Below are 27,170 nucleotides of genomic sequence, written 5' to 3'. Positions count from 1 at the left end.
ATAATAAACCATCAAGCAACCCTGTTTGACATCTCTGTGGAAAAAGAGATGGCAAACAGAGAGACCATGAAGCACACAATTTTCTAATCGAGGCAGGTGTAATGCATGAGAACTTCCAATGCTAAATGATGAAAACGAACCTCATCACAAGGTTAACCCATTCCAACCTCAGCAGTTCCCTTTGTGTTGGTTCCAGTCGTATAAACTAGTTACCTGCAAATGAACAACTCATTTGGCCAAATGAAGAACATTTCCAGTGTTGCATCTTGCATAGATTGAGAAGATTGTAGCCATGCTGCTTATTTACATATTTCCAGCAATATTATTGATGAAATCATAACAAACTTGATACAAGATAATCAACATACTCAATTGAGATCAATCTAAAACTTTTTCCAGTACATTTATGGTTCAGCTGTCTTGAGTGTCCTATTCTGGTAATGTAAAGATGGCACAGCACTGAGCAAAAATTATCACATGAAATGACATTCTGTCATTGCCAACTATCCACAAAGTTGAAGATGAGAGATTATGTTTTCGATTCAGAAAGTTCTCGCACTGCGGTTTCTATTAACATGAGCAAAAACTTATTTGAATCACAATTATATGGGTCCTTAAGAGCTGCATGAGCCAAGAAAGGCAGCTTTCTCAAACCTCTTCCACTTAATCCCTGGACAATTCAGTAATAGATATTACAATTAATTGGAATTTTTATATAAATCCTTACCAATAAAGAAACATTCAATTACCTCACATGCTTTTGCAGCATCAAGAAGTAGACTGGAGTGGTCAAAGGGCCCATCAGATTCATCCATCTGAGATGTATGGAGTGTCTCTTTCAGTGCTGAATAGCTTAACAGCAGAGCACCAACACAAACCTGGAGAACCAAAACCATACAATAAAAGCTAGCCCGGGCAGTTGGTGGGCACTTTTAAACATTATATTAAGGCATGATATTATTCCATAAAGGACAGCCTGGTGCACGAAGCTCCCGTTATGCGGGGTCCCGGGGAAGGATCCATTGTACGCAACCTTACCCTGCTTTTTACAAGAGGTTGTTTCCAGGATTCGAACCTGTGACCTTTTGGTCACATGACAACAACTTTACCGTTGTGTCAAGACTCCCCTTCGCATAATATTATTCCATGATACACCTAAAACGATTTAAACATCTTTAGTCGCGGAACAAGGTGGAACATTGACGTGAGTAGAAAGGCCAACCCCACAAATTCCTTTGCTAAAATTTTAAATAATATCAAAAGAGAGAGAAAGAACCTTGCACAGAGGCAAGTGAGACTAGAATCTTGCCAAAAGAGAAGTCAGACAGACGTCTGAAGCATATTTAATGTACCCAAGAGGAAAAACCTATTATTGAAACCAGAATGACGTTAACAGCTTTTCAAATACATCAAGTGAATAAGAGATGAAGCCAACAACATGGAGAGTCCCAGCCCAGGTTCCATTCAATTTAGTGATGAAAGTAGAGAGCTTAATGGACATTGTTGTCCTGATTACGATCATCCCATCCTTCCATTGTTGTTCTTTGATTTCTCATTGTGTGTAGTCTCAGAATGGAGGAGTTGCATGAGCATGTGGAAGAAGAGTTTCAAGATGGAGCAACATAAAGGGGAATGAAATGAATATGGAAGAAATATTAATTTAGTTAAGTTAATAGGTGATATGCCTTCATTAATTTAATTGATAACTAGGTAAGGTTGTGTGGCCAATAATTTAGTTAGGGTAATGTTAGTTTTGGTTAAAATTTATATTGTGATTTAAAAATTGCTTATTAAGTTAATGTTTGATGATATCATTTAATCAATAGTCATATTATTAGGTAAAGATGATTATTAATTTGTTATTATTAAAGGTTGTTAAACAGATTTCATAGACAATGTCAAAAACTCTGAATGGTTCATAACTTAAAGTGAGAAAGATTTATAGCATGTGCAATAGGAATATTCTCATCACACAATTGACTTGAGATCTTCTTACAAAATGATTATATCTACGTCAAGGAGCACATACATAAATGGTTATGATTCAAAAGAACCACTCCCATTTATTTAAGGACTACGACTTTGGTTTGCAAGGAATTTTATCTGTGGCAGCCATAAAACCACAACCATGACCACATGCTCTACCTCAGTTGCTCATCTTTCAAAAAGGCAATCCTATCTCACAACGCTCATCAAGGACTAACATCTCATGCAATATACAAGGGACATGAGGATTTGCACTTATGAGTCCAAGTTGCACATCACTACTCTCACCAATGTCAAGTTCAAGTGGCAAAAATTGGCTGCCATTTAACAACCCAAGCAAATAAAGTTATGAACTTAGATTGTTGCTTGCTAATGGAAAATGTTCAAGGCCATCCACTTCAGGCTTATATGCAAATTTACCCACCTCACTAATGGATTAATGTGGTTCTACTGTTGTAGTAGTGAATGCCATAGATCTTGACACCTTCCATTAAGCACAGTTCTCTAAGTTTGATGCAATAACGGGTTACCATATAGCAAAACAGAAAATTTGTGTTCCATGTTCCCTTAGTTATAAAAATCAAACTGGAAATTAAACAAGACAAGTTTTGAATCACTGATCTAGAGGTCAAACCGGTTGATTCATTAGTTGAACCACATGTCTACCCAAACATTGACCCAGCTAATCCATTGGTTGGAATGACTATGCTCGCTCAACTGTTAAACTGCAAATTTATTTGTTCTATTCATAAATCATATATTTAAGTAATGAAGAAGACTAATATGTTGTGTCATATAAACATATTTCACATCACAAACTCTATAATTTGTAGTTTGTTAGTGCTCTTAATGTGGTTGTGGACTGTGAAATACATGAGTGGGGATTGTAGCATAGAGAACCTACACTTGATTGCATCAAGGATTAAAAGAATGGAGGACCAACAATGGACCAACAATCTGCACCAAAGGCCTAGGATATAGAATAATGATGGAAGATTAATGCAGGAGGATCCAAGTTTTAAGAGGCCATAACTTTTGACTTGGTTGAACCACGTGACCTTAATATATCAAATCGAAGCTCGTTTAGAGATCTATAATTGGTTACTTGGTGAAATCCTTTTCGGTGGCTTCAAAGATTTTGCCTTTTTGGTGGAGTCAATGCCAAACTAGAATATTAGCGGGAAACACTAGAAGAGAAAGATTTTAGGCTTAGTAGAATAAAGACAAAATATATAAAATTTAAGTTTAGCAATATTAAATGTAATGAGATAATTGTTAAGATAGTAGATGACGAGTTGCCCGAAACCGAAAGCCTTAAATATTTAGGATTATTTTTGCAAAACGATAGAGGGATTGAGAGAAATGTCTTACATAAAATACAAGCAGGATGGTTGAAATGGAGGAGATTGTCGGGTGTTTTATATGACCGTAAAGTACTTCTAAAACTTAAAGGAAAGTTCTACAAAATCACAATTAGACCTACTATGTTATATGGAGTTGAATGTTGGGCTATGGCTCAAACACGTGAGCAGAAAATGAGAGTTACAGAGATGAGGATGTTAAGGTGGATGTGTAGACATACGAGGATGGACAGAATAAGAAATGAGAGCATTAGAGAGAAAGTCTTGCATCTATTGAGGGAAAATTCCGAATGACACATTTAAGATGGTATGGACATGTACTTAGACCAATAAATGCTCTAGTTATGCGATGTGAAACTATGATAAACTACACATATCAAACGAGGAAGAGAAAGATCAAAAAAGATTTGATTAGCAACAATAAAACAAGATTAAATTTATTTAAGTATAATGATGATATATTAGGAAATAGAACTCAATAACGTAAAAGGATTCATATAGCCAATCCCACCTAGTAGGATAAGGCTTGATTGTTGTTGTTGTAGGGTTTTATATCTATTTAAACAATTGTTTAGTTGATGTTAGGTCATTATTTTTTGTTTTGAATCAATTTTATTCGGTTAAACCTAGAGACGACGTCTCTATGTTTTGGCGATTTCTTGTTTCTTCTTTGAAATCCCTCTATGAAAACGAGCCTCTAGAATAATTGTTATTTTGTCGGGCATCAAAGATCAATGGCAAGGACTGCCAAATTAAGATTAGGAGAGATGACCGACAAGTGAGTTTAATGATTATAGGAGTCAAAGGTAATAGGTAATATTGGATGAAATTTTGATGTTTTATATTTTCATTATATAAAAGATTTACTAATTAATTCATTGATTCAAAAGTCAAATATATCCTTCTGCCTTATGTAGTTGAGATTAAAGTATCAAATCCGTTTTTCCCCCTTTTTTATATCTAATCTTTGAGAGAAACTAGCCCAATAAGAATCTGGGTTCTCATTTTTTTAGACCAACAGTTGAGTCAATCAAGGTTTATAAGTATGATGCATTCTCTTCAAGACTCTAATAACAAAGATATATACATATTAAAAAGCCAAAATAAAAAAAGAACAAGTTATTCATTTGGAACTAATAACTTCAAACATCTCATCATTTAGTCAATAATTGCTCCTAGTTCCTCACCAAGGTTCCACAACCAGGAATACTACTATTGGAGCAAAAGGTGATAACGCTCACTTAGGCGGTCTATTATCGTTGGCCGGCTAGATACGAGCAGGTAAATCACAAGGGGGATTTTGCCCTAGCACAGCGGTCCTTTACATGGAGAGGTTAGGCACCCAACAGGGTATTTTGTACCCGCTGGGAATTGACCCCCTATTGGAACAATCACTCATGTAGTTAGCAACTGTGTCAACTTGCGGGGCCAGGAATACTACTATTAAATGATGTTGAGTTGTTTCTAGTGTGTTGCTCTTTGACATCAAAATTATGACTTCACTAGTACAAAGAGAATAATTAACAGAACAAAATTGGAAGATAAACAAGTAGCCAAATAATTAATATTTTAATTTGAAAAAAATTGTGGAAGAATTATGGCTCCTGATTAATAGAGCAAGTATTTTTTGTAAGTTTAAGCAATGTTTTCAGCTTTATTGAAACACCTTAGGTTTTTTTTTCAAAGACCATGCTAACTAAGAACTTTTCCTATAAAAGCGATTTTTGTTAGAGAAGCCTGAGATATGTTAAACATTCTCTGAATGAATAAAATTAATGTTAAACACTTAATTAATTTCTCAACCATGGTAGCATATGGACACTGCCCTTCCACAATGAATATTGATTTTATGGTGATGCTAGCTCATGCAGCTTGCATATGCCATGTAAAATTTTATGCATTATGAGATCTTAAATTAAAAATTGTACCTGAGGAGGATATGAAACAATCCCAGCTCGCAATAATTCTTCTAGGCATGACCTTAATATTTCATATCGTGCTTCCAGTGTAGGAGGGCCTACATAAGCCTTGATATCCGCTCGGTCAACAAAAGCAATATCTGCAACCTAAACAAAGGTGAGCTTATATATTTGACAGTGGAAACCACTAAACAACTTAAACCATATAGTTAATATGTCTAAGCTATCAAACATAGCAAGAACGAGTAGTTGTTGACAAGTAGTTACAGAATTACTTGCATTGACCATCCAATTTGACTGATTATTTAGTTCATTCCTCTACTGTCAAGGATAAACCTAGACCAGTTGATTTGAGCCATGACTGCATTTTGTTAACAAGAACTTCAGCAAAAACAAACCTTAGGTTCAACTAGTTCTTATGTTACAAGAAAAATCCACAAGAAAACAGACTATAATTTGGGAGTTTGTTCTATGCTTCCAATCTATTGCTTCCAGCAATATTTACACAACTAGACCAGCTACAAAGGATAAATAGATCATCCTCACCATTTTTTTTTGTCAACATACAAGGCTTATTAGCAAAGAAAGTAACTCGTCTGGTTCTCAAATGTACAAAAAAAAAATAAAAAATGGAGACATAATCCTCCATGCCATTGCATATGCACCATATATATAGGACCTGCATCCAAATTGGATAGGGGATCACCAATATGAACCCTGATGCGATCACTCGTTATATGTGTTATTGTGTTTCATCTCCAGATCCCCAAATTCTGGCTTTAACACCCAAATTAAGAAGAGTTTCATAAAACATCAGATGTGTGACCATAACATTCTTAGACAGACAAGAAATGGTACTAGTTATTGAACCATCTATCATGCCCTCATTTCTTTTATTTTCTTTGAATGACTTTGTAAATGCTATTCAACCCCTAAAGGTATAAACAGAAGTACATATTTGCTTAGTTTGGAAAGGTCCATAAGGATCATAAAAGATTCCATAATAACTTTTACTATGATCTATAAAACAAAGTAGAATGAGCTCAGTATTCCACATCTTTAGTATTTCTAGAAAAGAACCTTGAGATATGCTTTGTAACAAATAATCAATATGCAATACATTTTAAATTTATTTCTGTACAAAAAATAGAAGGTGACATTTTCAACTCCAAGGGTGTGTTTTTGCAGGTAAGCTCACAAATATGAATTTTTTTTACAGGAATAGTATGATAGACTTCTATTGTTAAACAGAGTGAAGTTTTACATGGATTGGCGTATGGAAGCAACTAGTCCTTATGCAGCAGAACAGAAAGAGCCAAAGAGGTTTAGGGATATTTCTATATGTTTATATGATCTGTAGGTCCCTTTGGAGGCCGGCAAGAGGGGAGGGGTGAATTGCCCTACAAAATAAAATTCGAACCTTTCTCGGATTTCAACTATATAATAAACACTTGTAATAAATAAATAAAAGAGACTAAGTAAAGAAAAGCAGACACCAGAGTTTTACTTGGTTTGCAATCAGGGGATTGCTAATCCAAGGAATGTAAGCGCACTATCTGATTCTCCTCTGGGCGGAGTAGCCTCTTTACAACGTTGACAGCACAAATGAAAAGAACAGAATTGAAAGCACAGAAGGAATTGATTACAAGTTCATTTTGTTGAATGTACGGATCAATACTTTATTTATAGTACTGGTCCGGGCGCCTGAAAGGGGTTCCGGGCGCCCCCGGGGGGATAAATTTTATCCCCCAACGGTCAGCTCGCGATCAGCTTCGATCTGGTCAAATATGAACCCCCGGGCACTCGGAATTGATCCGGGCGCCCGGACCTGTCAAGTCAACAAAGTTGACTCTGGTCCAGGCTCTCTGCTCCGGTTCAGCTCGTCTCAGTTCGGCTCGTCTTGGTCCGGGTCTGTTCGCTCCGGCTCCGCTAGTTTGGGTGATCTCGGCCTTCTGGAATAGGGCTCACCCGAACCCATGTTCCGGCCTTCTCCTCGAGCAGCCTTCCTTCCCGGTTTCTCGTCCCTCGAACGCCGCACACGTTCTTCTCGTCCACCGGTGTACTCTTCCGCGGTCACCTCGTCCCTCGGACGCACCGAGCTCGTCGGCTCTCTCCTCGTGCCGTCCTTCTTGCTAGCCGCGTCTTCCGCTCGACTTCCTGTGTTCCTAAGCTCCTGCACACTTAGACACAAGGGTTAAACAAACGCAGGACCTAACTTAGCTTGTTTGATCACATCAAAACACCTTGGGGTTCCAACAATCTCCCCCTTTTTGATGTGAGCAACCCAAGTTAAGTTAGGGTAACCATATGCAATAAAAACGATTTATATTCCAATAAGTCCAAATATTTTTCAATTGAAAAATTATAGTACCTCCCCCTAGACTTAACATACTTCTCCCCCTTTGATCACATAAAAATTGGGGTTATAAATAAGTCTAAGGTAAATTCAAACAAAAACTTTAAGTGTAAAATATTTAATAATGTCCAAGAAAAAAAATTTAATAATTTTCCTTTCGAAAAAAAAAAATTTATGTAAAACATTTTTCAGATAAAATAGTCATAAGTGTTAAAAAAATTTTAAGTTTGAAACTTATCTCAGCATCCCCAAAAATTATTTCTAAAAAAAATTCTAAGTTAATATTCATAAGAAACAATTCTAAGTCAATTTTTAAAAAATTATAAGGCAATATTATCATAAACAAAATTCTAAGATAACTTAAAAAAATTTCTAAGTCAATTTTCTAAAATAATAAAAAAAATTTAAAAAAAATTAATTAAATATTTTTTAACACAAATTGAATAACTCTTTTAAAGCATCAAGTAATTTAAATTAATGCTTTTTCAGTTAGTCAATTAAACTTTTCATTTCGATACTTGGCTTCCAGGTCGTGGCGAGGCACTAGGCCTTCTTGGTTATTGGAGCAACAACCACTTCCTTAGACAAAACCTCATAAAGAAATTAGTTGTTTAATTTCCTTGCTAAAAATGCTAAGTCTAATTTTTAATTTTAAATTAAATAGGTTTTTGGAACCCAATAGAGGTTCCTACCTACAGGATTAACCAAGTATTTCCTAGGTATATAGATTTTTGATATATTTCTAATTTGACTTTGATGAAATCTATAATACCAATTTAAACATTTATAATTTCTAAAAGTAGAAATATTTGAACCATTAGATTTTTTCAATCTTTCTATTTCTTCTTTTAGTTTTTCATTTTCAATTTTCAATTTTTCAAAATCCTCTATAAGACATGATTTTGCCAAAATTCTCTTTGTTTCTAAAATTTCATTTTCTAATTTGGCATTTTTATTTTCCAATTTATACATGGATTTAGTCATAGCTTTGATACCAAAGTAAAGTTCATCAGGGGGTAAGAGGCATACCTCACTTACCATATCAGACTTGAAGCCTGAATCTCCCCCTGCTTCGCTACTTCCATCTGAGGTCGCCCCCCCCTTCATCAATGCTGGGTTCTGATGTACTTTGTCCTTCGTGGCTTGCCATCAGTGCAATCCCCGCATATTCTTGAGCTTCTGATTCAGATGAAGAAGTGTCATCCCAAGTTGCTTTTAGGTTGTATTTCTTGGGTGTCTTCATTTTCACCTTCTTGAGTTCTGGGCAGTCTTCCCTTAGGTGTCCCTCCTTCTGACACTGATAGCACCGTACCTTTCTTCTACCTTTTTGATTCTGCATTTTAAATTTATTAGATCTAAAAAACTTTTTAAAGTTTTTTACCATGTACGCTTCTTGATCGTCTTCGGAGTCTAACTCAGGTTCATCCTTATTGGTTGCGTTCAGCGCCATAGTCTGAGTTGTGTCCTTTGATATCTCTGCATATCTAGTTTCGTGTAATTCAAGGGTAGAAAACAACTCTTCTAAAGTACTTACCTCCAGATCTTTTGAGATGTAGTAAGCATCGACGATTGATGTCCACTCCGGAGTTCTTGGAAACGCGTTGAGCGCGTAGCGTATAGTGTCCCGGTTTGTTACCGTTTCACCAAGGTTTTCGAGACCAGTAACTAGTTCTTTTACCTTTGCATGTAGACCGGCTACTTTCTCACCTTTCTCCAGACGGATATTCATCAGTTTGTTGCGGAGGATGTCCCTTCTAGCGAGCTTTGCTTCGGACGTGCCTTCGTGGAGTTCCAAGAACTTCTCCCAAAGTTCTTTAGCAGATAAATAGTTTCCGATGTGGTTGACCTCTTGAGGCGGTAACACGCTCAGCAGGTGATGTTCCGCACGGCTGTTTGCTACCGACTCATTCTGCTCCTTCTTTGTCCAATCGCTCTCTTCTTTTTCTTTTCCATCTTTATCTATTGGAGCTACAAAACCATATTTCATAATAAACCGAATTTCAAAATCTGTTTTTAGGAATACCTCCATACGACGCTTCCAGTCTGCGAAGTTCCCCTCGAATTTTGGTGGAACAATGCTTGGTCCGGCCATCTTTGTTGCTTCGATCGGCGGTTAGTCCTCCTGAAGCGCCTTGGCTCTGATACCACTTGTAGGTCCCTTTGGAGGCCGGCAAGAGGGGAGGGGTGAATTGCCCTACAAAATAAAACTCGAACCTTTCTCAGATTTCAACTATATAATAAACACTTGTAATAAATAAATAAAAGAGACTAAGTAAAGAAAAGCAGACACCAGAGTTTTACTTGGTTTGCAATCAGGGGATTGCTAATCCAAGGAATGTAAGCGCACTATCTGATTCTCCTCTGGGCGGAGTAGCCTCTTTACAACGTTGACAGCACAAATGAAAAGAACAGAATTGAAAGCACGGAAGGAATTGATTACAAGTTCATTTTGTTGAATGTACGGATCAGTACTTTATTTATAGTACTGGTCCGGGCGCCTGGAAGGGGTTCCGGGCGCCCCCGGGGGGATAAATTTTATCCCCCAACGGTCAGCTCGCGATCAGCTTCGATCTGGTCAAATATGAACCCCCGGGCGCCCGGAATTGATCCGGGCGCCCGAACCTATCAAGTCAACAAAGTTGACTCTGGTCCAGGCTCTCTGCTCCGGTTCAGCTCATCTCAGTTCGGCTCGTCTTGGTCCGGGTCTGTTCGCTCCGGCTCCGCTAGTTTGGGTGATCTCGGCCTTCCGGAATAGGGCTCACCCGAACCCATGTTCCGGCCTTCTCCTCGAGCAGCCTTCCTTCCCGGTTTCTCGTCCCTCGAACGCCGCGCACGTTCTTCTCGTCCACCGGTGTACTCTTCCGCGGTCACCTCGTCACTCGAACGCACCGAGCCCGTCGGCTCTCTCCCCGTGCCGTCCTTCTCGCTAGCCGCGCCTTCCGCTCGACTTCCTGTGTTCCTAAGCTCCGGCACACTTAGACACAAGGGTTAAACAAACGCAGGACCTAACTTAGCTTGTTTGATCACATCAAAACACCTTGGGGTTCCAACATGATCTGCAGACCCCATGTATCATTATTCATGACATGTGTTCTGCATGGATATCAAAATCCAGAAGCACATAGTATAAATTCTTCATATCTTGAATTTGCCAAGAGCGAAATCACTTAAATCAGTCACCAATTTTCTGAAATTCATGAAGCTTCAGGCAAAACAATTTGAGCTTACACTTGTACCCATTAATACACTAATCATTCTCAGTCCTGCATGAAGTTAATTTTCACACAGTAAATGTGAACTGTTTTGCAACATCACAAGATACAAAACTGTCTATTCTTTCACATTTATTTTAATTGTATCTAAGTATTTTTAGCTGAGAGAAAAATGCATGAGAACTTGCATTTGTCTATCTACTTGGTTCTCTTTTAAGGAACATGGGCCTTCATTGCAGCAATTCTCTCCCCTAGTTTCTAGAGGGGTCTATGATGCAGTTATATTGCAGCAAGCCATGAATTGTTTAATAAAGTTTCTACAGGCGGGTAGTTGACAGATGATGTTTAATTTGTGCAAAGGAAACATCAAGTGGTTTACGGCAAATTGTGAAAAAACACAAATTGTTCAAGGTAGTATATAATCAAATTCACAAGTGTCACTTCATAACATATAATTGCTGATCCAACCAATGTAGAAAAAAAACATGAACCAGTTACCAATGGCTGTTGTTATGTTTGATGTAGTCAGAATTATCACATTAGGCCAAGATTTCAATCTATCCATTTGAGTAAGCAATGCATTCACAACCTGGTATACAACAGGTAATATAAGTAAGTAGCACATAATAGAAGGAAGAAAAGAAAACATCAGAGCTATGATGACCCAATATTGGAAACCAGAAGTGTTAGAAATCAAGTTCTTAAGTATCACCCGTATGGAGTCTGATGGTTCTGAACCGGACAAGGCTGCTTGTCTAGCAGCTGCAAGACTTTCAACTTCATCTACACATTAAAAAAAAAACAGTTTTGGAGTAAGATTTAATTAAGGGAATAAGAGTATTGAGTATTCAACAAGTGGTAAGAAAGTTACTGATTATGACCCATACAGAGTGTTACAATTTGTAAAATAATGGACGTGTATAGTAAACTGCCATTAGTTGGAGATTGAACATTACTATTAGAGTAACAAGACCTGGGATGGGTGACTTTTAAGGAAATTAAGGATGCAAATATGTTATGTGCACACACTGAAGATTGTAATGGGCAGGATGAAGCATTAAAAATAAAACAAAGGTCTGATGGTTAAAACATTGTATAACATCTATCCATTTTTACCCAACAAAAACCAATAATTAAAATGAAGGGTCAACAACACATGGATTTTTTTGATGTGCTTGTTTTTGCTTCTGATACATTATTGTGACTCCCTAGTATAAAAAATATGATGATATCTACTATCATAATGAAGAAACAAAATATGCATGTGAGACAGAAATTGAAATATGCCTAGTTAGATTACTGTAGTTTATTTGATAAAGTTGTTAAATTGATTTTATTTGAATTGAAAGACTGGAGTTCCAGTTTAGGATTCCAAAGTATGTTCATCATGCATATCATAAAATAAATGCAAACCAAAATATTATTTTGTAAAGTAAATTCATGTAGCCAACATGTTATGTATGACATAGCACGTTATATGCTCTACAATGAAGTAGCATGATTAATAAATTATGCATGCTGCATAACCACATGCAACCTCATATGGCTATTTTCAATTATACCACCTCGTCCATGCAAATAAGTCAAGACCACATTGGGTATGAAGGAACAGACTACATGAAGATAATTGATTTTGGTGCATAATCAAGTTAATAAAGCAATAATAAAATCAGAGAGAGAGAGAGAGAGAGAGTTAAAACATATGAGCGCTATGCTCAATTAACAATTTGGTGCACTGATCTTATAAACTTTTTCATATGCATATATTTGCTTAATGTCATATTGGTAGATGTTAGAAATTTCAATCCAAATTGTTGTTTATTATTCAGTAGGTAGTAGATGCAAACCCACTTCATCACATTGTTTATCATGATTAAGTCATTAAAATTATTTAAACAATACTTTTCTATGCACAACACCAATTGTAAATATGGTTCTAATAGCAACACATGTGCTCAGATGACATGCCATCAATGATACCTTTTAGAACCTTGGATAACAATAATTTGATGAATGATCATTCAAAACTTGCTAAGTATCAAAAAGAAGATGTAAATAGACAAAAACGAATCTAACCAATCAAGACGAACACAAGGTTATTTTCTTCTTCCACCATTTCCTGAATTTTCTGAAAAAGCTTAGCAACCTGGAAGAGTACCAAGAAAAGCTAATTGAAAATCACCTCATTAAAGCAATGAGGGAAAAGACAATTTTTGAATTGATATTTATACTCCAAATGCAGTCTGTATATATAATAATTTCTATGAAAAATTATGGACAGACATGCATTTTAATGAAATTGACAGAACATACCAATTTCCCACTTTCTGAAAACCATTTACTAAATAATGAGTGCGCGTTGACTTCTACCAGCTGGCACAAGGGATACCTTATTACAAGGAATTGGTAGCATCAACTCAAATATCAGCATAGCCAAAGACTCTGAGCAATAGGCATAAAATGAGTTGTTACACCATCAAACCTTGACTTGAAACGTATAGAAAGCTTTTGAGCCAATGCTTTACACAAAGATGTCTTGCCCGTTCCTGGAGGCCCATGTAAAAGGACAATCCTGTAACACACATTTCAGTACGAGTAAACTTCCAACTCTTTTGTAAGTGATGCTTTTGAAACGATTATGCTGATGACTTCACAGTTACACAACATGCAAAACAACCAATCATGGAGATTAACTGGTAGCTTATCCATAGAGTATATAACAACATGATTAGTTCTAAAGTGTAGGAATTAATTTTCTTCCGCCTTATAGCTACATGTCTAATGTTGCTAACTGACTAAATTATCTTTGACATCCGCTTTCATTATTAACTAATCCCAGATTTATCCCCATTGTCTAGGAAGGATTGATGAAGTAAGCATCTCCCTCATGTTCTAGAAACTACAACCATGTTCCCCCTAAAATAAGAGTAGGGCTATCACATAGAGGACCAGGAGACCTCTGTCCGCACTATTATCATAGCCCCACAAAGGGGAGTTCCTGAAAACAACAACTTGGAATTAACACCTATTCTCCAAATGAGATTAACTGCATTTAACTACTTAAGTGAAGCATCAAGCTGCAACCTAAAATGTCATTATCCACTTGAAGAACCGTGTTTCACAATTCCAAATGTGCACCACTGTACATGCACAAAAATAATAGTAGGAAGAGGACCATTCTTCAAGGTCCACATGACATTTACAACTACATTGAAGGTTTCTAGAGAAAAACTGCAACAACTGCAATAAGAACCAACAAACTGAAAAAAGGCAATTAAAAAAAAGCAAGTCTAGAAGTGAGTTTGGTTTAAGGTTTAAAATCTTGAATGATGTCGGAATTTTGGTGTTTAACAGGAATAATGCCATTTTGATAAATGTCATGTCATGCCAATGAAGGGGAGCCTTGGCGCAACGGTAAAATTGCTATCATATAATCAAAAGGTTACGGGTTCGAATCCTGGAAACAGCCTCTTGCAAAAAGCAGGGTAAGGCTGCGTATAATGGATCCTTCCCCAGGACCCCGCATGATGGGAGTTTCGTGCACCGGGCTGCCCTTTTGTCATGTCATGGCAATACAATTTTTATATTTATTTAATCAAATTATGATCATAACAATTATGTCTGCACATATTCAAGACATGGTACCATAGTGCGTGTTATTTACAGATGATATTATTTTAGTAGATGAAACACCGAAGGAGTAAATGCTAAACTAGAATCTTGGCGGGAAACACTAGAAGGGAAAGATTTTAGGCTTAGTAGAATAAAGACAGAATATATGGAATTTAAGTTTAACAATATTAGACATAATAAGACAATTGTTAAGATAGGAGATGACGAGTTATCCAGAACCGAGAGCTTTTGATATTAAAGATTATTTTTGCGAAATGGGGGATTGAGAGAGATGTCTTACATAGAATACAAGCAGGTTGGTTGAAATAGAGGAGAGCGTTGGGTGTTTTATGTGACCGTAAAGTACCTCTAAAATTTAAAGAAAAATTCTACAAAACCGTAATTAGACTTGCTATGTTATATGGAGCTGAATGTTGGACTATGACTCAAGTACATGAGCAGAAGATGAGAATTGCAGAGATGAGAATATTAAGGTAGATGTATGAATATACAAGAATGGACAGAATAAGAAATGAGAGCATTAAAAAGAAAGTCGGAGTTGTATCTATTGAATGAAAACTCTGAGAGACACGTTTAAGATAGTACGGCATGTACGAATAAGTGCTCCAGTTAGGCGATGTGAAACTATGACAAACACGAATATCAAATGAGGAAGAGGAAGACCAAAAAAGACTTAGTTAGCAACAATAAAATAAGATAAAATTTATTTAAGTATAGATGATGATATAGTAGGAGATAGAGCTCAATAGCGTAAAAGGATCCATATAGCCGACCCCGCCTAGTGGGATAAGGCTTAGTTGTTGTTGTATCGTAACAAGGTTAATTTTACTTAATATAATTGTAGCTTTTAGTTAAATTTTTATTGTAATAATTATTTACTTAATAATCAATTAGATTGCTCACACATGTTTATTCTTATGTTTATATCTAATTTGAACACCTCAATTTTCAGAATAAAAAATGCTTACAATCATTTAAATTTAAATTTTTAACTTTAGTCACTTGTAAACTATATATCTCTTTCTTTTTTATAATAATTTACATTTATAATCAATTCAACTTTCACAAGTAGAACGTTGGAATGACTAACAAGAAAATAAGTCCCTCTCTGATACTCTATAAATAAGAACATAGTTTGTTTTTAAATTCTACAACGCTAGAGCAAGTTCAAACCCAAGAATCTGTTGATGATGTAATTTTGTTTGAAATGGACACATATTTTTATGAGTACAGATGTAATTATATTTGAAACTTATTTATGATCATCTGATAAAGACATTTAGCATTAAATATCAATTTGTTTTTATATTTTGTTTGATAAAACATAAATAAACTTATGGACACATAATAAAAAATAATTAATAACGACATGATAAAAATTTAGTTGTATAATTATAGTAATTTAATGGTATATCTATAAAAATACTACTAATTGGTAGCAATTCAAAAAACGTAATATTTAAATAGTATTAAGGCTATATTATTTATTTTTAATTAACATAAAATATTAAATATAGATAATAATAAAATTAGGGGCTAGTAATGATTACAGTTTGATTAATTATTATTAACTTTATCAAGCAATAAATAATGTGTATTAATTGTTAAGATAGCTATAATACATAGATATTAAGATATTTGAAAATACATAACTAGTTAGAAGTTATTTGATTAATAGTACTAATAACAAATGAATCTGCAGTATTAGTATCATCAATATTTTAATTAACATTGAATTATAATAAAAAAAAATTTGAAATATTGATTGACAAAATAATTATATTAAATTTTATTATAATATAAAAAATTAAAAATGCAAAAAAAATTAGAAAATTTAACAAAACTTCAGAAACAATAAAAAAATTAAAACATTTAAAAAATAAAATTTACCAATTTAAAAAAAAAATAGAAATTCAGAATATTACTAATTGTATAACTATTATTAGTATTTAACTATGAGTTAGATAAATAATAATTAAATTATGTATAAAAATAATTTATCAGTAATGATATATTAATTATTTACAACTGATATATGATTATTCTTAATATTACTAATTTAGTATTATATTATACCCATCTGAATTAATTTTAAATAATCAATATCGGATAATCATTTGATATTATTAATAATGATTAATCGATTATTATGTGATGTGCAAGAGGACAGGACACTAATTATTCAATTTTATTTCATTTTATCATTTTTTTTTTATTTTTAATTGAATAAAGTAAAACCTAAAATCTCGTGTCTTTAGGAACCACGAGTTAGGCCTTTATATAGAAAAGAAGAAATGAACCAAAAGACCAAACTACCCCTATACTTATTCTAACACTCCCCCTCAAGCTTGAGAATATAGATCACATACACCAAGCTTGTTACATATGCAGTCAATCCGAGGACCTCTAAGTGATTTAGTGAATATATCTGCTAGCTGATCATTTGAGTTGACAAAGCTAGTAGATATTTCTCCAGATATGACTATCTCTCTGACAAAGTGACAGTCAACTTCAATATGCTTTGTTCTCTCATGGAAGACTGGATTTGAGGCAATATGCATAGCGGTCTGGTTGTCTCATATGAGTGACATTTGTGTAACTTCTCCAAACCTTAATTCCTGAATCAACTGTTTTAACCATATAAGTTCTTGACTAGCAACAGTCATAGCTCGATATTCTGCCTCTGCACTGGATCTTGCCACAACATTCTGTTTTTTTGCTTTTCCAAGAAACAAGGTTACCTCCGACAAATATACAAAATCCAGAAGTGGATCTTCTATCAGAGGGAGATCCTGCCCAATCTGCATCAGAATATCTCACGACTTGAGTATGTCCTTTGTCTTCATATAGAAGACCCTTTCCTGGTGCACCCCTGATATATCGAACAATACAAGTCACTGCATCCCAATGTTCTTTGCATGGAGAGCTAAGAAACTGACTTACTACACTCACTGCAAATGAGATATCTGGACGAGTGACAGTAAGGTAGCTTAGTTTCCCTACCAATCGCCTATACCGTTCAGGATCTGAAAAAGGCTTCTCCTGATTTGGTAGGAGCTTGACATTAGGATCCATGGGATTGTCGACTATCTTTGAGTTTAACATTTCTATTTCTTCCAAAATATCCATTGCATACTTCCTTTGGGATATAATGATCCCATCTTTAGACTGTGCCACTTCTATCCCTAGAAAATATTTGAGTTTGCCAAGATCCTTTGTCTGGAAATGTTTGAAAAGATGTTGTTTTACTTGTGAAATCCCAAGATGATCATTACCTGTGATGACAATATCATCAACATAAACCACTACATAGATGCAACCAGTAAACGAGTGGCGATAAAAAACAGAATGATCAGTCTCGCTTTGATTCATGCCAAACTGCTGAATTACGGTACTAAATCTACTGAACCATGCTCTGGGTGACTGCTTGAGACCATATAAAGATTTCCGCAAGCGACATACAAGTCCAGAAGACTCCCCCTAGCAACAAAACACGGAGGTTGCTCCATGTAGACTTCCTCAAGCAGGTCACCATGTAAGAATGCATTTTTGATGTCCAATTGATGAAGGGGCCAATGACGAATTGCAGCAATAGACAGGAAAAGACATACAGAAGACATCTTGGCAACAGGAGAAAAAGTGTCTCCATAATCCAATCCAAATACCTGAGTATAACCTTTAGCAACGAGACGAGCCTTAAGCCGATCAACAGTGCCGTCTACACCAACTTTCACCGTAAACACCCATCGACAACCAACCACTGACTTCCCAGGAGGTAGAGGAACGAGGTTCCAAGTCCCACTGCTCTGTAAGGCACTCATTTCATCAAGCATAGCCTGTTTCCATCCTGGATGGGCAAAGACATCACCTGTAGTCTTTGGAAGAGAAATAGACGACAAGGAAGACAGACAATAATAATAGGATGGAGAAAGACGATGATAGCTCAAAGAAACATAGTGAGGAGAAGGATTACGAGTGGAGCGCATACCCTTTCGAAGTGCAATAGGAACATCAGAGTCAAGAGATGAGACCGGAGGAAATGGCGAAGGACTTGGCTCCAAAGATGTGCCCACGGCAGTGTCAGTGTTGGTCGGTGGCAAAGCAGAACGAGGACGATGCTGATAAACCTGCAAAGGAGGAGATGAGGCTGGAGGTGATAGAGGCGGCTCCGGAGGACAAAAGATAGTTACTAGTGCAGGTGGAGAGGGAGAAACCTCGGCCTGTGAAGCGGAAGGCCCAAAAAAAGAAACCGAGTTAAAGAATGTGACATCAGCAGAGATGAAGTACCGACGAAGAGTAGGGGAATAACACTTGTACTCTTTCTGAGACCGTGGGTACCCAAGGAAGACACACTTATGAGACCGAGGAGAGAGTTTGTCAATGTCGGGATCAAGAGCATGAGCAAAACATACAGAACCAAAGACCCGAGGTGGGAAAGGATGAAGAGACTGATGTGGATAAAGTACCTGATGAGGTATTTTACCCTGAAGAGTGGATGAAGGCATGCGATTGATGAGATAACACGCAGTAAGTATGACATCACCCTAAAACTGATGAGGGACATGAGAATGGAGAAGAAGAGTCCGAGTGGTTTCAAGGAGATGACGATTCTTGCGTTCTGCAACCCCATTCTGTTGAGGGGTATGAGGGCAAAACGTGCGATGCAGCACACCATGAGATGTCAAGAAGATACGAAACTGAGTAGACAAATACTCGCATGCATTATCACTTTGTAAAGTTCGAAGGGAAGTACCAAATTGAGTTTTTATTTCAAAGAAAAAGGATTCAAAAATAGAAAATAATTCTGAACGATCCTTCATTAGATATAACCATGTACAACGGGAAAAATCGTCTATAAAAGTAACAAAATACCTTGCCCCCATTGTAGAAGAAACACGACTCGGACCCCAAACATCAGAATGAACCAAAGCAAAAGGAGACATAGCCCGACTTTCAATACGAGGAGAAAAAGAACTACGAACATGCTTGCCTAATTGACACGACACACAAGATAAAGACTCTAAGTGAGAAAGACTAGGATGTAACTGTTTCAACTTATTAAGACCTGGATGTCCCAACTGAGCATGGATAAGAAGTGGAGATGCCGCCGCCGAACCAACAAAAGAGGGTTGTTGAAGCCGATATAGGCCATGAGATTCACATCCGAAGCCAATCATCCTCCCCGTCCTCCGGTCCTGTAAGGAAACAGACGTGTTAGTAAAAGAAATGACGCAATCAAGAGATCGAGTAAGTTGAGTTATCGACAATAGATTAAAAAGAGCGCCGGGAACATAAAGAACATTATGAATTGAAAGAGATGAAGAAGGATGAACAATACCAATACCCTGGGATTGAGTTTGGGAACCATTGGCCATGGTGACCATTGGTAAATTACCAGAAGTAGTGAGAGAGGAAAAAAGGGATTTATTACCAGTGATATGATCGGTGGCCCCAGAATCAAGAACCCAAGGACCCGAAGAATGAGATATGCCAGCAAAGGAAGTACCAGCGTCTGCAATGGTAGCAGTGGAACCCGAAGCCTGTCGATCCTCAAACCATTTCAGAAAGTCAGTATAAGAAGGTGTTGAAGTCGAATCAGGTGTTAACTGTGAAGTGGAAGCTGAAGGAGCAACAGAACTCTGAACAATCTTTGCAACACGAGGAGGACGACCATGTAAACTCCAGCATTTATCAATCGTGTGTCCCGGTCGGTGGCAATGATCACACCAAGGGCGTCCTTTGCCACCCTTGCGAGGTGGAGGTCCTTTGTGTCGAGAGACCAAAGCTGACGAGTCGACAGGAACAGAAGAAGGCATCGTCAAGACTTTTGTCGGGACACGGAGAAGAGTCGCCCAAGTATTTTCCATGGTAGCTTCTGTGGGGCTGCCCAGGATCTGGTCACGGACATGAGAATAATATGTGGGCAGACCATATAAAGCCAAAGACATAAAAAATTTCTTCCGATTTTCAAGCTCTTCAACAGGATCGGCCGCAGGTGGGAGCAGTTCATTGAAGTCACAAAGAAGGCTAGACACTGAACCCAGATACGTCGACATTGAATCCTTAATCTGATGGGCGCTCAGGATGGTCATGAGATCTTCACAAACTTGATAGAGTCGCCGAGATGTGTTTGTAAAGAGTTGTTGAGCTTGTGTCCAAACAGCTTTGCAGGTTTTGTGAGTACGAAAGACATTCCTAAGAGATGAATGGATGGTGGCTCGGATAATACAACATAACTGAGCGTCAACCTTCTTCCACAGAGGACGATCGGCGACTTGAACATCTTCTTCAGTTTGAGTGAGATGTGTCTCATAACCTTGTCCAACAAGCCAAAGCTCAATGTGAGATGCCCAAGAGATATAATTTTTATCATCCAACTGCTCGGAAGAAAGAGGTGCAATTATATGGTTGGTAAAGATTGAGGTATCTGGCTTTGGGGCGCCAGATGCAGCCATGAATAGAGCTGTGAACCAGACGGATCTGTTTTGGAAAGGCTTTTGCAGGAGAACCAACAGCGGCAAACGGATCTGTTCTGAGTACTGGTTGGAGGAGAACGGGCGGGGGGGCAGAGTACTGGTTGGAGAACCCTCTTCTGGTCTCGGGGGAAGAACTCGCCGTCGGGAAGGATCTGGTGGGAGGCGTACCAGCAGCGGATCGCCAAAAGATTGCGTTTTTTTCTCCTTGCACAGCGCAACTCGCGAGAGAGCAGAAGAAGCCTCCGGCCGGAGAGAAGAAAGAAAGAGGAGGTGGCGCAGGGAAAGCTCGCGGGCGGGCCCTAGCTTCGTGTGAGAATAAATGTGAGAACAGAAGGCGGCGGCGGCACAGAGAACAGAAGGCGGCGGCAGCGCAGAGGTGCTGCGAGAGAGGCGCGACGAGGGAAAGCTCGCGCTGTCGTCGCTGGCTGGGACCGGAGGAAGATCGGGCGCAGCGAGTTGCTCGCGGCGAGGGAGATGCGCGGCGCTGACGAGGGAGAGGCGCGGCGAGAGATAAGAAGCGTCGCCGAGGTTGCGGCGTTGCTGGGTAGATGCGTCGTGAGGTAGCGGCGGCAGTGACGCAGCGGCGCAAAGAAAGGAAGTTAGGGTTGGCGCGGGAGGGATAAGGAAATTAGGTTTAGGGTTTTAACCTGGCTCTGATACCATGAACAAAGTAAAACCTAAAATCTCGTGTCTTTAGGAACCACGAGTTAGGCCTTTATATAGAAAAGAAGAAATGAACCAAAAGACCAAACTACCCCTATACTTATTCTAACATTAATTTTTCTGAGAAGGTCAATATCTAATTTTTGGAATACCCAAAACAATATTGACTTTGACAACCATAGATTGACATTAAGAGGCATGTCACGCCAGGTCTTTTCATATACAATGTTAGACTTTGCTATTTATGCTTGAAATTTAGTTTTCTAAATATGGAAGAATCATAATAAATATTAGCAGTTCAACATTGACTTCTTTATTTAAATACAAACTAGGTGGTTTCTTTTTCAATACGTTTGATTTATTTGAAATAACTTTCATAGGTGGGAAATGGAATAGAATAAATTCCTTGCATAATTTTATATAAGGATCATTAAAACAGAAACCATAGTATATAACAGTAATAAAAGTAGAAGTTCCAACCTCATTAGTCATTATGCAGAATGATTCTGCAATAATAAACCATGACCAGCACTAGCATGATGGTCTTATTTGTAATAATGAATGAACAAAGGGGTCAATTCAGCCCTATTAAGATATTTGGGAAAAAGGCATTCCAATGAAAGATGAACCTTCATATAAATTACCACTCCGTGTTTTGAAGCCGGATCAAGTTAAAATTTAACAAGAAACGAAACACAATGCTATATTCTGTATCTTAAAATGAAATTTGCTCACCTATTCCATGACACAAGGCAAGGATCTACACCTCTTTCCGTAAACAAAAGTGCAGTTGCAGCATATCGCAACAATCGCTGCTTGAGACCAGTTTCATAAATTAAGCTGTGGAAACAATGACTATCTAATTCAATTTAAACATAGCAGGCTAAGACACCAATAAAATGGTCGAAGTCATGAACCTTGGCCACAATCCATCAAATTCCTTTGCTGGTAGAATCCACTCATTGAAGCTAGCAAGCATATCATCTCCGCTTGGTTCCTCTCCTGGCCCCTCTTCACTAAGCTAAATATGTTACTCTATTAGAATAAATGCATGGGAAAACCATGTTGAAAATAAATCTGAAATCTGAATATTTCAACCTTAATTGAAAAGCTGAACATCTAAGGGACGTAATCCTCATCCAAAATGTAACAAGAGCAAAAATAATAATAATAATGTGTTGTGAAATCAAAAGTAATGATAAGAATTAAAATTTGTGAAGCGTCATGATGTGCATTAAATCTAAAGCATTATGATGTGTATTGATTTTGATGATTCCATTTCAGGTTCAATTACTGATGATATAGAACACCTGTCTTGACACGAATATGCTAGATAGTATTATCGATTCCAACAATCTAGCAGGGCTTGTATATGAAATCCTAAAGGGGGATGAGCAAACTTCAACTGCAGTTAGCCCTGAAACTTATTAATACAAGGTGATGTTTCGGTCTGAAAAAGTCAGTTATACATATCAAAGGACAATAAAGTTGTTATTCCATGACTAGATAAGAGGAATATGGGAAGTCAAATGACATGATTTGCAAAAGCTGGCAAAGACCATGTAGAAGATCTTTAAGGAACATTTGAGATGAAGAGATATTCTGTGGTTGAACCTGGAGAAGTATGCCTTCAATACAAGTTTTCACAAATTTATCAGGGGGCTGAAGCCAATCCCTTCAAGATACAACCAATTTAAGATACATAGACCCCAACCAACATTCAAGAAGTAGAGTCTAACTGCAAGTGGTTGTGCTGAACCAGTTCCTTTTATAATCAGCTAAAATGTGGCTGCCATCCTTTGAGAGCATCAAAGCAAAGAATTAGATGGTTTTTGTCTGAGACAAAGCTTGTGATAAAACTTCCGTTGAGTAGCAGCACTATCTGACCCAATCCTTAGTGTTAATGTCCTTCTAACAGAGATTTCCTTTGTTATACTTAACAATTATAAACTTGGGGATAAATTCAGTCTAGTAAAGAAAGAAAGCAAGTACAAAACTCTATCTACTTGTTAGTCATGTACTAAAAGTCATCAAAACAAGGTACTTTCTTCTTTAAAAATTAATATATTCTCTGTTGATGGCAACTTGGAGGCTCCAGTATTTCTTTCAGGCTCATGCCACAGAGATCATGACTGATCAACCATTACAGTATATCTTGATTAAGCCATACCAATTGAGAGATTCCTGAACTAGTCAATCAAGCTTAGCAAGTTTTAGAGTAAAAATAGACTACGAGCTCCAAAGAAGTCTCAAGCAATTGCCAATTTTGTCTCTAAGTTTCCAAACGTGGGCTTGTCTCCAAAAGATGGAACAGCCAAACTAGTGTTCCAATGTTCCAACAAACAATCTTGTAAACTATGAAAACTCTGTAACTTGGTTTGTATGTGAATTATGCTAATTATGTTTTGAAGGTTACTTATGGTCCAAAAATTCTTGGTTATGTAAGGTCTGATGGTAATGTCTTGATACTTAAAATGGTTTTGATGGTTTATATAGTTACGTTTTGATACTTGAGATACTTGTAGGACTGTTGGCGGTCAGCTAGAGGGAGTGAATAACCCTGACAAATAAAAGAAACCTTTCTCGAATTTACGGCTTAATTAATCTAACACTTGCATAAATAAAATAAATGACTGAAAGAAAAGAGGCACGAAAGGGTTACTTGGTTACAACCAGGGAGGTTGTTAATCCAAGGAAGTTGGAGCTCGGTAAACAATCTCCTTGAGGCGGAGAAGTCTCTTACAACAGTTGAAGTACTCAATTACAAAACAAAACAAAACTAGAATGAATCACAAGTGTTGTTTGAGTATTTCTTCTTCTTGTTAGCTTCTGAGAGCAGGGCTACTTATATAGCCCAGCTCGGGGCGCTTGGAAGCGTTCCAGGCGCTTGGAATGGGATAGAAATCTATCCCTGACGCAACAATCAAAAGCTGCGTCGCTCTGGATAAAAATCGGGTTCCGGCCGCTCGGAATGGTTCCGGGCGCCCCGGACTGGTCCGGGCGCCCCGGACTGGTCCGGCCCCGGATTGATTTGGGCACCCCGAGCATCAGAAGTTAGCCTTTTGTTGACTTTTGGTTCAGGCCTCCTTCGGTTTCGTTCGCCTCGGTCTGGGTCTTCTGCTCCGCTCACTTAGGAGATTTCGACCATCCAGAATAAGACGCACTCGAACCCAACTTCCGGCCTTCTCGAGCAAACTTCCGCTCCGGCTTCTAGTCCCTCAGAATCACTGCTTGCTTCCTTCTCGTCCGCCAGCATACTCTTCCACAGCTTTTCATCCCTCGGACAACTACGTCTTTTGCTCCTTGAGCAATCTTCCGCTCCAGCTTCTCATCCCTCGGAAACACCGCACGCTCCCTTCTTGTCCACCGGTATACTCTTCCGCAGCACCTCGTCCCTCAAACGCATCGAGCCCGTCGGCTCTCTCCCGTGTCGTCCTTCTCGCTAGCTGCGTCTTTCGCTCAACGCCCTGTGCTCCTAAGTTCCTGTACACTTAGACACAAGGTTAAACACAACATGACATAACTTAACTTGTTTGATCACATTAAAACTACCTTGGGGTGCCATCAATACTTTGATGGTTAGGTAGGGTTTTGATGGTTTTTAATGGTTATATTTTGATGGAAATAAACTTAAGATGTATAAGATGTTAGGATGGTTATGCATAGCTTAATATACCTTTATAACTTGTCTTATTTTGTAATAATAATCTTTAATGAAAGTTGTAAATTCCTTATACTTGAGCTGTATGGTTTACAACTTCATTTGATTTCTTAACTAATTTTCAAGTTGCCTGTAGTAAGTATGATTTCAAAATTGCACACTTTTAGTTTATGTATTCAATATTTATTTTTTATGTTCTAGAAATTAGATATATTTATATCAATTAATTTCTTAGTTCCTGATTCTCAGTTCCAGTTAGCTTGACCAAGTCAGTTTCTAGTTTGGTAGGTAATTTGACCACCCATTGATTCAACCAATGAATAATCTGGAGCTTTTCCGGTTTGATATCTGGTCCGGTTCTGATAGCTATGCATTTTTTCTCATATAATGTCAATTCATTAGAGAAAAACAAATCAAAAGGCCAACAGGAAAGTAATACCTGATAAACATGCACAACTGGTTTGACTTGCCAAAACAGTAGGACCTTATGATTCTCCACCCATTCATCTACATTAGAGAATAGATATACATTAGAACTCAAGAAATCAAGAAAAAGTTAAAGAAAATTCTAAGAGTCTTCTGATTACTTGTTCAACCTGTATCACAAATCAAGATTCTTTTAACATTTTCAAGAAGAAAAAGATCATCAGTAGGCACTGGAATGGGTCCATCCACATACGTCATGCTCCTCTTCTCCAGCATCCTGATTCACAGAAAATGCAACAAGTTATGTCATACGTATCAAAAACTAAGCATTTAAGAAAAAAATGAAAACCAAACAACTCTAAGATCAGGTCACGCAGATGAGAGAATTAAACATTAGGTGCAGACCATAGACAAATAAAGGTCTGGGTAAATTATCAGCTATCATCAATATACTACATAGAAATAAGAAGTAGGAATCAGTAAATGCACTATCTATAACGCTGATTACTTTCAGAATTTTGAGGGCATATGAACTCTTTGGTAAACTTTTATGGATTTCATACTTATTTATCCAGATCCATTACGTGATAGAAGTGAAGAAAAAAACTGCTGATGCATTTTTTAACCAAAAAGCTTCACTGGATCAAAGCATAACTCTTACCATGAATGTGAGACCAAGACTCCATGTCAAAATTTCATGAACCAACTTAGCAATATCCATATAGATTAAACAATATCATTTATCTTTAAAGAAGGTCAGGCAGGAATTTACCGTGAAATATTGATCAATTTGTTTAGTTCATCAAAAACTTTAATTTGGACAAAATGTATGACTCTCATAACTGCAAATCTCAAATCAGCTGACAATTCCATTCACATTATATTTTTTTTTTCCCCTGGTAAAATGAGTGAGGTTATCCACAAGGCATATTAGCGTATTAAAGGGCCCTAGTATGCCTCGCTTGTATAAGTAGCTCAAAATATCCAATTTGAACTTTCAAGGAAAAAAAAAACAAAATAAGGCTTATGCCTTTGGAAATGCCGACTTAATGCAGAATAGAGTGAAAGAGGACCTTTCTACTGCAGTGCGTATATCATCGGGCTGTGCCGTGCTCGATGGTTTCAAGCAGACCTCGACTGCGTATCCAAAAAAATCGGATCAAGGAGGGAAATATCCAAGCCTGTAAAAGGAGGAGGAGGAGGAGGTTAATGTGATTACCCGACACAAGGACCTTCTCATCTGCGACGGGGATCGACAGAGAGGCGAGCTGGGGTTGCCCAGATATGGCCTCCGACATGCCACGATCGGCATCTTCGTGGGGGTGGTGGTGCGAAACCTCCATCGGCGAGCTCATTGGCTTCATCTTCACCTCCAGGTAGAAGTTGCCGGAGAAAATTAAAAGGCAGAGTGAGCAAGGCGGGCGAATGCACGAACCCTAATTCGAATCCTTCAAAATATAAACAACGTTCTAAATCC

At 37.6% G+C, this 27,170-nt stretch overlaps 1 protein-coding gene across 1 annotated transcript; it reads right to left on the bottom strand.

The window, feature by feature from the left end:
- Positions 1 to 365: 365 nt before the first annotated feature.
- LOC121971789 (pachytene checkpoint protein 2 homolog) lies at positions 366 to 27,170 on the bottom strand. The gene is made up of 14 exons (XM_042523222.1): positions 26,913 to 27,170; positions 26,767 to 26,830; positions 25,864 to 25,970; positions 25,707 to 25,774; positions 22,524 to 22,627; positions 22,342 to 22,446; positions 13,317 to 13,406; positions 13,148 to 13,223; positions 12,911 to 12,980; positions 11,547 to 11,617; positions 11,333 to 11,423; positions 5,276 to 5,406; positions 750 to 878; positions 366 to 670 (listed from the first exon to the last, which is right to left on the bottom strand). The coding sequence occupies exons 1-14, from the start codon at positions 27,055 to 27,057 to the stop codon at positions 530 to 532; spliced, it is 1,392 nt and encodes a 463-aa protein (XP_042379156.1). The 5' UTR covers positions 27,058 to 27,170; the 3' UTR covers positions 366 to 529.

This window comes from Zingiber officinale, chromosome 4A (assembly GCF_018446385.1).
Source record: "Zingiber officinale cultivar Zhangliang chromosome 4A, Zo_v1.1, whole genome shotgun sequence".
Lineage (NCBI taxonomy): Eukaryota > Viridiplantae > Streptophyta > Magnoliopsida > Zingiberales > Zingiberaceae > Zingiber > Zingiber officinale.
Note: the sequence above shows the minus strand (reverse complement) of the source record. Positions and strands in the feature narration are given on the sequence as shown.